This window comes from Echeneis naucrates, chromosome 10, assembly GCF_900963305.1.
Source record: "Echeneis naucrates chromosome 10, fEcheNa1.1, whole genome shotgun sequence".
Classification (NCBI taxonomy): domain Eukaryota; kingdom Metazoa; phylum Chordata; class Actinopteri; order Carangiformes; family Echeneidae; genus Echeneis; species Echeneis naucrates.
Genome location: NC_042520.1, coordinates 4,648,056 through 4,660,768, shown reverse-complemented (window position 1 = coordinate 4,660,768; position 12,713 = coordinate 4,648,056). Strand labels below are relative to the sequence as shown.

At 39.5% G+C, this 12,713-nt stretch overlaps 1 protein-coding gene across 5 annotated transcripts in view; it reads left to right on the top strand.

Annotated features, from left to right (window-relative positions):
• The first annotated feature begins 3,427 nt into the window (after positions 1–3,427).
• Positions 3,428–12,713, top strand: part of rapgef2b (Rap guanine nucleotide exchange factor 2b) — a 92,356-nt gene continuing 83,070 nt past the window's right edge. For all 5 annotated transcript variants that reach the window (XM_029511833.1, XM_029511829.1, XM_029511832.1 and 2 more), the window contains exon 1: positions 3,428–4,207. In XM_029511833.1, the coding sequence (XP_029367693.1) occupies positions 4,139–4,207 (69 nt within the window). In that variant the 5' untranslated portion in view covers positions 3,428–4,138. The remainder of the gene's footprint in view (positions 4,208–12,713) is intronic.

Here is a 12,713-nt window from a genome sequence, read left to right as displayed (position 1 = left end):
GACTTTCTTGGGAATAATCCAAACCATTGGGTGTATTACTGTTGTAGCTACACCAATGCTCTGCCACATTTTCCTCCCAGGGAGGCGACTGAAGATTTGTAGGTCACATAATTCATCTTCATTTTGTAAAGTGCTTTGATATTTACCTTATAAGTATTTATTTATAATTACTTAACATTTTTACACACTCTTACAGTATTTAAAAAATATATTGGGATCCTGTATATCGATAATAAATTTGTGTCAAACTATAGACACGGGAACATTAAATAGAATAAATGATGCTTGATTCCACAGATCTCATTAACAGTGAGGTCTTCCAGCTGGTGTGGATAGTGTAATGCCATTTGCTGTTAGCTCAGTTTGAAAACTGTAGGCTTGTTATGAGTCATCTGTCATGTACTTTCTGTACGGGTGAGGTAAAGTAAACTGTCTTTAACCCCTCCGTAAAATTCCTGTGTTACAGTTAGCAAGCATGATGGTAAAGGAAATAAATCAGGCTGTATTCTTGCAGTTTAACTGACTTATATGTACACTTACAGGGTGAACAGTCATAGTCGTATGTTGCCTTTATAATAAAACTTACACATGCCAGTGTTATAAACAAGCTATAGGTTTGGCATTTATTTAATACTGATGATTTTGGTTGTGTCATTTTTTTTAAGGTTTAAAAGCTCCAAATATTGAGTTTTGTTTTCTTTCTTTTTTTTTTTTTCAAGAGAAAAGTACACCTGTTAAAAGGAAAGCTTTTCTTTCATAGTCAGAGTTCATGTCATCAAGGTTTTTTGCTGAACATGTAATGGCTTAGAGGTTTGACAGCTAAGCAATTTAGTCGAGGTCACTCACACTATTCCAGCTAGCATTTGTGAACCAGCTCATAGATGTGCCACTGAATTAGTGGGTAATTTTGTCCCTGAATAAAGAAAAGTGTTCAGAAAAAAATGTTTTTTCTTCTTCTCACCTCTCTGTCATGTTTTATATTCCCAATAAAACTGTGCATGAAGGCTTTCAAGAATTGGCGCTTTTTTGTGTTTCAGACGTTTTAGCTGTGCCCTGTGCATCTGGACTGATGCACTTCATTGATTCATCCATTATTATATCTTACTTTAGTGTGTGTGCTGATTTTGGGTCTAATAACAAACCATTTCAACAAATGTGTCCATTTGATAGCCATGTTGACAAACCATCCAAGCCATTCGTGTGTTATGATTTCCTTTTGAGATGTTCTCTCACCAGAAGACTGATCTATTAAATAAAGATTCATTCTGTTCTAAAACACAGTTTCTAAAGTTTCTGGGTCTTAACACTAGACTAATGCCACTGAGGTCATTTAATATATCTAAATATCCGGGAAAGATGATGACATGAAGAGGGGCTCACAGTCTACAACTACACCCAGAGTCCATATTTTAGGTTTGAAAATTAATCCTGGGATGTAATTCAGAGCGAATATTTTAAAATGTAACTTTTTTAGAAATAAAAAACAAGGATATCTTCTATATGCTTCTCTATTTGTTCTTGTTTTTCTTTATCAACCAGAAATAGAACAAGTATATAACATCCCCACCTAATAGATACATGTAAACATAATAGATTTTTTGTGTTGAGTTACATAATCAATATATGCACCCATTCATCAAGTACGTGACCATAATTACAAATAATTACATTTCAAGAGGAACAAAGGCAAAAAAAAGACCTCCACATCTGAGAACATCTATTCTTTATGAGATCACCCCTTTCCTGCTTTGTTTATTATGAATTGAAGCAATCATCCAATGTTTATGTTTTGCAATGTTTTCTGAGTCCTTGGAAAATATTCAAGTTCTTTCTGTGATATATATATATATACAGCATAGGTCAACAGTTTGGACACACTTTCCTATTCATTTGATTGAGAAGGTGTGTCCAAACCTTTGGCCTGTATTGTAAAACGATTCTTTATTAGCAATGACACATCCAAAGACAGACGCAATGTCTTATTGTACAATTACACTCTGAGGTGTACACACTCAGGCACAGACAGAATATGTCTGCTTTCCTTTGGTGCTGGTTTCACCGCCATCGTGTGTCCATTTAGCTATATTAGACTGAAAACAAATCTTTAAACTGATTAGATATTTTGTGTGTGAGTACGACCGTGGGCACGTTTTACTTTCTAGAGTTGCTCTTAATAAAGGCAGAATCTATGCCCCTGATCCTTTTTGCTGCTGCTTCACTGTTTTACAAAATACTCAGAGTTATGTTTGAGTTAGTTGAAGGCTTAACCCAGAAAAATGACGGGCACCCCTGGGTCATACCAACCTACCTGGTTGTCATGAATCACCTGTTAGTCCTGGTTTCAGCGCTGGTGGCCTCGTTACAGTCTAAGAAAGAGAGGATTTTCTTCCCACTGAAACATGGCCACCTCAGAAAAGAGCTCAATTATTCTGAGATATTCCCTAAACATATATAGCCTTTTTACATTCTAGACCATTTATGCCTATTGACAGATTTTTTTACTCTAAAAATAACAAAAAAAAAAAAAACAAAAACCCAGTTCCACCAGCATTACTATATAATAAGGTGTATTGTTTTAAACTTAGGTTTCTCTGGGAAACATTTTAATAAATTTAAACTTTCCAAAGGAAAACTCAGCAGATGTCAGTGACCAAATCTTTTTTTCTGTATGAATGCATCTATGCATCAATAGGAGTGTTCCTCTAATGAGTCACTAGATGGCAGCGAGGCATCATTTTACATTTGCACCCCCTCCACCGCCATGCCCAGGTCTTTTTTCCTTTTTTTCGTTCAATGGACTCGCCCATGAGCCGCCCCTTGTGACTAAATCCAAGTCAAGTGAAATATAGACAGCAACAGCTAGACAGGAAGAGCATTGATTTCGCCTTCAAAATTAGATAATACTCGTCAGACTAATTGGATTGAGGCGCAATTCAAAGCTAAATAATAAAATGGAGGCGCCACACATTTGCTTGGAAAGGAGACATTTGGATTAAATTTATGGAGCACAATAAAACGTTTAAATTATTATATTGTGCTGTAGACAGATGTTCATAATAATAATTATTATTATTTAATTCTAACATTTAAAGGCGAATCTGGTACATTGTTTAAAAATAATCACCTAACGAGTATATATTTATTTTAATAAAAAGGTGTTTAACATAATAATAACAATAATAATAATAATATTAATAATAATAATAATAATAATAACCACACATCCAGCCTGTATCCATCCACCACAGGGGTCTCCGCCCTGAAACCTCCTCCATTGTTTCTTTGTACTCTCGGTGAGCAGGTTGCGCTCTTTGTGGGGTTTTTATTGTGAAAAAGAGAAACTGGAGAGAGGTGCCGCATTTAACTCCGCGCGTCTTGACGGCGGATCGTCAGTCACCATGGTGGCACACAACAGAGCTCAGCGGCGGCGGACCGATCTGCACTTTTAGACCCGTCTCAAATGCCCTTATAATGAATTTTTCTCACTGAGCCTACCCGCCCTCAGCCTCTCATAATGGACGCCGGGTTGATGTTGACGGGATAGCTGTTTCAGCCTCCAGCTTACTTTCTTATTTTTTGTACATTTTTTGTGTGTGTGTGTGTGTGTGGTTAGTGTTGTTTGCTGGGTCCTACACGGGATTTCTTTCCGTCGCTAGCAGAATGCCGAAGAAACAAGGAATGGCTTTCATGGACGTTGGCTTGAATAAAGGGACCTTTTACGCATTAAGCGAATAGTTGTTTCACCTGAGCTTTATTATCATTATTATATTTTATTTATTTTTATTATACATATATTTTTGTTTTTGTTTTACTCAAATAATAAAAAAAAAAAAAAAGAAAGAAAGGAAGAAGTTTCCTGCAGCTGGCAGCCGGTTTTCGGCTGCGGCACCAGAAAGGCAGACGACCCGAGGAGACCGCTCGGCTGTCTGGCTCCAGTTGTGGCCTGAGTCCGGGCACTCCCAGCTTATCCGCCAACACCCGGAGCACAGGCCACAAGAAGAAAGCAAGACGGCCCTGGAGGAGGAGAGGGGGGGGACCTGTGTTGTTTTGTATCCGTGCCCCCGGATATCTATAAAGGCTTTTTCTCCGCTCCTAGGATAAAGAATTCAACATCTTCCAGACGGCGTCTTCCAAAACAATGGCGTCTTATGTGGATAACAGCTTTCGGCAGGCTGTGATGATGAATCCAGCTGAAAGGACGCAACAGGTCAGAGAAAAATGAATAACTGTGTTTGCTTATTGGACACAATCTGCGCTATGAGGTGTTTTTACTCGCTCTTTGTGCGGTGCCATCACTTGTTACATTATAACGCCGCAACATCCGCCGCTCGGCGTCCGAAACTGCAAGTGTTGGTGTGCAACTGTTGCCATTCAGCCTGTGTTGGTGTTTCCGTGTGGCCACATCCCGCTAAGCCCCCAATCAGCACGGATAATCAGGGACACGAAACCGAGCAGGAGCTGCAGCCATGGTGGGAATCCGGCCCAGCCTGGTCTCCGGTTCTTCTTGGGTTTTCTAATGTGTTGTAGTTTAAAAAAACAAAACAAAACATGGAGAGTCGTGCAGCATTTTGCCAGGCTTGTGTTGGATGCACCCCAAAAAAAAAAAAAAAAATAACTACACAATTTAGTGCACAAGTCTGGAGCTAATTCTTACTTAGCCAGTAGCCCATATTAGCCCACCAAAACAGATATTTCCCTTCCTCAGCACTTTTATTGAACTGATTCGTCAGTTTGGCCTACTCCTGAACATTTAATGGCGCAGGGGGAGCTTTATAATTTCTATTTACAGCTCGGTGTGTCACAGTTTCATCTGATAACGTCAGTAGTTTCCTCTGGGAATTTCTTAGTGCTAGCTGGGTGTCTTCTTAATGTGAAAATCCTGTGGGTTGGGGTTATTAACCTGGAGCCCAAGCCTTTATGGCCTTCGGTATTAGCAGTTATTCTTTACACATCCACATAATAAATCCGGTTTGGCTTTAAAGATGGCATTAATTCATTGGGCCGTTGCCTCTGCTGCACATGGATACTGCATTAGCAGGGGCTTTGCACACAAAGGACAATCAATAGGCCACCACTTAAAACCAGGGGGCTACAGTTAGTGGCACCGCTTTTCCTGCCTGTCCATCTGACATTGAGGAAACAATTATGGTGTCATTGAGGCTTGTTAACTTTACTAGGCACGCAGTCTTTACAGCTCTTTGCAAGCTGAGATTTACACAGGTGACAGGTCCCACACAATCTGCCACGATTTGCTCGCATCAGCAGTCACAATATTCATACAAGACAGTGGTCGTTTCTTAATAGCCCATAGTGATGGCGTTTTATGGCTTACTTTGCGTGCCCAACAGTCTAAAACAAAATTATGAGATGAATAATCATACACCTACCAAAGCAAAGACCTGCATGACTACACCTGACATGTTTCCACTAAATAATTCATTTAATATTTTACTTATTAATTGCGTAACCTACTAACTGTTTCTGTTCCTCGCGATGTTACATTGACAGTCATCAAATCAGGCCTTCTTTCTTTAAGCAAAAAACTGCTGTTGTCCTTCAGCAGGAGACAGTCACTAGTAGTTTTTATGATATCATCCTTTTAAATAAGAAAAAATTGCTCTGCAGTGTCCCTCTCTGCTGATATGAGGCAGGAATATGACTGGAAGTGTATGATGCATGTGATATTACCTGCCTCATCTTGTAGACACAAAGAATTTCCAGTTTGTCACTGCTTTGAGCGTCAGCTGGAACACATATTGAGGCTCAGATGAAATACGTCCTGCAAGGGTGTTCATTTAGAAAAGAGGCAGTAGAACAAATATTTAATTTAAGATGTCTTGGAAGATAAATGCACGTTCAGGCTGCATAGGACAATTAAATATTTGTGAATTAACAATATTTAAATAGACAGTTAATGCTTTGTCTTGCAGCAACGAAATCACCTAGAAAATGTCTGTAGTTGTTTTTTATGGCCTCAGAGCATGTCTCTATTAAGTGGAGAGTCTTTTTGACATTAATCTTCATAGTACTGAATATCATGTGACTGTGCAACTCCGTTGGTCTTCTCTCTTGTGTTTTTCAATCGCATCACCGTTCGTTTCCAGTGTTCTTTTCAAGTGCCTGGCGAATGTGGTGACTCACGCAGTTTATCCTAATGGTGTTGGCAGGGCCTCTCTGTCAGGATTAGCTAACGTTAGAAGGAGCCGTCTTTATCGCTCAAGACTGACCACAGAGGGACTTGACCCTCTGCCTCAATCTATCCAAATAACTGACCGCTTGATGGCTAGTGTTCACACCGACTTTGTCGTTTCGCTTCTTTTTGAACTGTAACAGAAGGTTCACGGAAATGTTTGACAGCAGATTAAGGAGGCAAGAAAGCAGCAGAAGGAGGAGGATGTCATAATTCTTCTATAAAGCACATTTCTGCAGCTGTGATATGAATTAAGATAACGCAGCATGGCAGAGCTTCAATTTGTGATCCTCAATTTATGTGATGATTTTAAACAACTTTCAGGCCGTCTATGTCATCAACACCAGTCTCACATTTTAGCTGTGTCAGCATAACAGATACTGATTTAATTTAATCCTGAATTTAATTCTACGGTGGATTTTATTACATGAGCTCAATAAGGTCAAGGTTCATTTATTTAAGAGCTTCAATGTTATTGTCTCCTTACGGATGTCACTGTCTTCACCGCGAAACAGAGTGAAGGGCAGACATAATCTGATTTGGAGATGACACAATAAGAGTCAGCCTGCTTTTGGAGGAAGATTTTTAACTCAATTCAATGTTACATTCAGCAGAGAGATAGAAGTGATTTTGTGGGACACCGAAGACAGTGAAATCCACACACTGCCATGAAATGGTTAACGCAGAGGCTGCTGCACTCTCTCTCTTTTCATGTTATTGTTAATTGCATACATTGTCTTCACGGCCCTTCATACTCTGTAAGTCGATCCAAGTTGCCTTGTGTGCTTATCCTGGGATGAGACTTTTAATGTCCAGTTAAAACTAATTTTCATTGTATTATCTAATAATAGCTTCAATTGAAGGTGTGTTCGTCATCAAATGTGAACCTTTGGCTTTGTTTGTGAAAGTGGTATCAATGACATGTTCGTTTGTCAGGTCACCAGATGGGTGGAGGACTATCTGTAGAGCTGTAGAAATTGTGTATCTCTCAACTGATTCAGCTTTTTTTCATTTAGCCTTAGAGCACTTACTTATCGTTTTTAACAAGTAACTGTCCAGGAGTAAGCCACAGCATATCATATCTATGCTCAGGTCAAAGCAATTGGCTTTTAACTTGAAAAGGTGGATGCTCTGTGTTTAATAGAGATTGGTCTGCTGAAGATGTTGCATATTTAATGCCTTTACTTCCGAAAGGCATTCACAAAGGTATTGATTGAGGTGGACTCAACTCATTTCCACTCTATACTTTTGATTTAGCATCCAGCGCTTTGTCTAGTTGCTCGGCTGTCCGTTACGAAGGACCTCAAGTCAGACACACAACGCTGCACCAGCTAATCAGAAAATAATAGGTGAAACCTGACGTCTTAGAGGAACAGGAATCGGCCTGCACCTGGCACTCCACCATGTACAGATGAGCACTTCTGCTTTCGCTGCTCTGGTTATTTTCAGCATGTAGCTGGATAGACACCTCTCCTCTTGTTTAGCCAGGTGGCAAAGCTAAAGGCCACAAACAACAACCCTGCTCTACTGTGACCCTGCATGAGAGCTTCATGGCTGGAAGGACAAGCTGCCTACTTTACATTGTTTCCACATATTCCTGATTTAGGCATGTGATCAGCACTGGCTTGCTAAGAACAAAACAAATCTATTATAGGTCTTAGTGGGCATTCATGTCCTTTTTATTGCTTGTCATGAATAAATAAATTACTCAAAAAAATTGACACCAAATGTTTTACAACCCTGCTAACATTATAAACATTCAATTGAATATTTCTGTCTCTGTTGAACAACCATAAAGAGCAATTGTGCCACCACACCAGGGCTGTACAGATAAGGGCTGAACTGTATTTAATTTCAGTGGTGCAGAGCTTTATTTATTTATAGTATATTAAGGAAATGGATTTTCTCGCTCTTTTTCTCTCTCACGCTCTCATTCTCTGTGTGTGTGTGTGTGTGTGTGTGTGTGTGTGTGTGTGTGTGTGTGTGTGTGTGTGTGTGTGTAATTCAAATCCAATTTTGTGTATCACTGTATTAGATTTCAAATTCTAGAAAGTAGAACATCAACCAAGTATTTGCAATATATATGGACTATTTTTTTTGTTCTAAATGTTGGCCGTAAATAAAATTACTTACCTGCTGTGAGACTAACTATCACGTTACTGCACTTTCAAAATAAAGTGTAGCTGATAATCAAAGTGTACAGGAAGCAGTTGCTACAGGTTGTAAAATGACTGATGAGCTGAAAAGCCGCCCCATCTCTCTGCATCCTGCTCAGTACAATCAGGCAGAGGAAAGGCATCAGGATGCTTTTTGAACTCAAGCAGGAAGAATGTCTTGACAACAAGACCCCTTTTCCCTTAAAGCTTGTTTTCTCTTTTCTGGGTGTTGTTTTGTAACTGTCTTCCGATTTTTGTCAGAAGCACGCAAAGGTCTATTTAAAAACTCTCCTGATCACCAGCTCAAAAAGTAGGACGGACATCAGGGGCAACTTTTCTTTTTTTCTCCCCGCTTCTGGAGTCATAATGATGTAATTTTCCCAGGCAACACACAATTTTCTAATTCCTCAAAAACTCCGCTCCATCCTGTAAATGTAGGCGCTGCTTGCCTTGGCGTTTACTTGTCCACTGAAGCGCTAGCCCTGTAGAAGTAAAGTGATGTCACATGTTATTCTTGTGTTGGAAGTGGAGACGGAGTTCAAGCTGAAGTGGTTACACACACTGCGGTCACAGTGACGTGTTCCTCCAAGTTTAAATAAAGGGGATGATTTCAGGACGGAAGAAAGAAACAAATGTAACGTACAATACCCGCAGAGTACCAGTGTGGCGTCCGATTGGCTCATTTGAATCACGCTTTTAATTCTAAGTCTGAGTTTTTCACACTCTGATGATGATAAAACATAGCAGAGTCTACTGGTCTGTGGACTCATAAACTATTGAAAGCACTGGCTCCTCCGTGTTATGACTGTACCGGGAGAAGCCAATGAAGGAGTGTTATCTTAAATCAACAATACATAATCTCTCCACTGCAGGATGATAGCTCTTATGACAGTTTTACAGTTTAATTGTACAGATAAATGTCGGATATATCTGCAGCCGAACACTTGTATTCCAGAAACAGTCCCTCACTGGGTGTTTGTGTGGTCCTGTGTGCCAACTACTGCCTTAAATCTGCTAACAAATAGATCAATCCAGTGTAGTTTGTGTTCGATTGCACCACTGGGATTGAAGTAGGTTAAATAATTTCACCCCACAAAGCATCACTTAGTACCAGTAGAGCGCAAAAGTAAATTAAAGCTCCTCATGTTAATGGCTGTTAATGGTTTACTAATGATAAAGTTAGGTGGAATTTAATACTACTCAATACTTCTGCTGAAATCTGACCTAGAATTATGACTTGAGATATTAATCGAGGATACCAATTGCCTTCCACGTGCGATAATTTGCGAAACAGTTGACTTTCTGCAGCTGGTTTTGTGCTTTTTGCTTTAGGCAGCAATTTGTCTGTGAACAAGTTTATAGTTCAGTAGAGAATTAAAGGGCGATTATGTTCCCTGCTTTGTTGTTGTATTGAGCACAGATCTGCAAGGATGTGATTAGTGTCTGCATTACATTCTGGTCCAGACACCATGAAGGCAGCAGCGGCAGCAGCGGCAGCCAGCTTTGTCTTCTTGTGCAGCAGATTTCACTTTGTGCAACCGATGAGTGATGATGCAACATACGATGAGTCCTCAGGAGCTGACACCAAAACATCCAGTTTGCCGTTGGTGGCAGAAAGAAGAGCGTGACTGTCAGGGCACAAGACAGTAAAAATCTGATACCTCTGCTAAAAACCGTTTTTAGTGCCAAGAGAAGACCTCAAAGCATTCAAGGTAGATTCAACCTCAGAAGGTGCATGTGTTAAAATGCCAGATTTGCAAATTCAGCAAAAAGATCCTTGACATCCTACTGCGGAATGATATCGGAGCTCCTTTTGACAACAACAGGCGGGTCAGAGGAAGTTAAAGTAACGCATTTTCCTCAACGCTTGTGGAGAGACCCCATGCTGGCTTCTGAGTTGCTCTCTCTGCTGTGCTTTTATTTTCTGCTCTTACTTTGGGCTCTCCCCAGGTTATATCATTCATTCAGTTGTTGCTTTGAGGTATTGGGTTGCGCATCACTTTTCTCTTTTAAACTACTATAGAAGCACAATCTTGTGTTTCTACATATCACATTTAGTGGATTGAAGATAGGGAGATAGGTCACACTGTACATTTGTTTCGAAGGTTTTGCACAGATCCTAATGTCAGAGGCATGTTTCGGTTCCTTATGTTCACATTCCTTGAGATATTTTTAAAGCAAAGAAAAACAGCGCTGGAGTCAAGGCTCCAGAAATTCCATTGGCCTTCAGAGCAGAAGGCAATAGACCTCATGCCACTGAGCGACCACAGTCTTTACATAACTTAGCCAGAGACCCACTTGGCTGCACGGAGAGCTTAGAGAATAAACCATTCCTGACGCGCAATATTTACATGGCTGCTATTGAGTTTCGGTGCTTGCTGAGGTTGTCATTAAGAGCGTCATTCCTGAATGAGATTTTGGAAATTCCAGCATTTGGAAAAAGTGACGCACGCAGAAGATTGATAGCTTGAGGTGGAGGGAGATGAGTCTACATTCAGGGTTGGCACAAAACGTCAATGTTACTATGAATTGTGGACACTGAATGCTGTTCAGCTGATGCTAAAAATATATATAACTGTAATGGTTGTGATGTCGTTAATGTTAATTGCTCGCAGACGTCATTGAGTGGGTTTGCTTTTCAGCCTCGCTCTGTTGTATAATCTGCTGTGTAAGACCCCCGCTCGGTGAACTGCTCAGACATGACGTGGATCAGATGGAGAGCTGATTAATTTATGTGATTAGTGATGTCTAAGTCCCAGTACACGGACTCACCATGCAATAAGTGCTTGTTTACACTATATGTAACAATGGCACTTAAAGATGGCTGCCGTTGCACAAACTGGGTCACAACCAGGGCAATACAATACTAATACTTTAATACTACTAATACTTTTTTGTCCTAAGCAAAAGGGTTAGATTAAATGCTTTAATGTTCATGTTTTCTGCAGGTTGAAATTAGATTTCTTCTCTGAAATACTAGAGAACAGAAGACTGATAAGTCAGTAAAGCTGTTTCTTGTTTGATTAAATTTCTGTGCCAAGCTGTTTACCAACAGACGTCTTATTTTTTATTTATTTATTTTTTTTAACTCAAGAAACAAACCCAGAGTCACTGGCAGCTTATTGGCGTCCAATTAGTCTGCAGTGGAAGCACAGCCAGTTTCATTAGCATTATAGCTCCACAGTAGGCGCTTGTAGCCAGTTTCATTAACGCTGTGTATCTAATGGATCGTTCACCTGCTTAGGTTTCAGCTTTCAGATTTTAGGCACAGATAGCATCACTCACTGCACTGGACCTTTTCAAAAAGCACTTACAGAGTAGATTCCTCCTCAGAATGAGCATTTTAAGGGGATTGAACTTGCCCATATTCACCAGTGTGTTCACACTATATCAGACCTTTTCCCTGGGTTTCTGTTTTGCCTGCAACAGATATCATATGACTTACTGACAATTTTAGACACACAAAAGGAACATGGCACTCTAAAGAGCTCTGCTTCTTGTCCCTTTGCTATATCCTTTCTCCCACCACGTCCAATTAGTCATGAGTTACGTAGAGGGAATGTTTAGAATAGGTGTGATTTAGATCGAATTAGGACACAGGGGTGATCTTTTTATCAAGCTGTAGTGGACATTTTGAAACATGTGATGACTAATCACCTTTCATATATTGCTAAAATGTTTAGTTTTGTAAATTAAAGCTCAGAGTTTTTTTTTTTTTTTTTAGTAATCGACTGACAGTTTAGTCCACAGAACCAAAGGAAACAACAATAAATGTCTGTAGCAATGTCAGAAAGCCAGAGGTGTTTTTTTTTTTTTTTTTTTTTTTTTTAAGTTGCTTGTTTCATTCAACTGTCCAAAGCCTCAATAAATCCTCAAAGCCAAAAGGCAAACAAAAAAAAAATAATAATAAATATATATGGGCAAGATATAGATAGATACATACAAGTTCCTGTTGCATTAACCAACTAATGGTTTCATCTCTACATTCTCATAATGAAACAATCATCATATTTTAGAGCTGCGCACATGCTGTTTATCATCTGTACCTAGGATTTTCTATTGTGCTGTAGGATGGTAATAATTGAATCAGAATTTTTTGTAGATGTTGAAATACAGTTATCTCCATTAGAAATTTACTCCTTCCATCTAGTATCAGACAGTCACTGCAACAAAGTTAATCTTCTTTGCTTTGCCAATTGTGTGTCTGTTAGAAAAAGTCGTCACCACCTAAATTCCTTAGTGTAAACAAATACGCGCTGCAGTGGAGATGAGGGTTGGAGGAGTTTAAGGTGAAAGTGTGTGAAGATAGCAGATTTGTAGAGTCATCATTCAAAACCGACTTCTCTGGCACTAATTAATACTTTTTT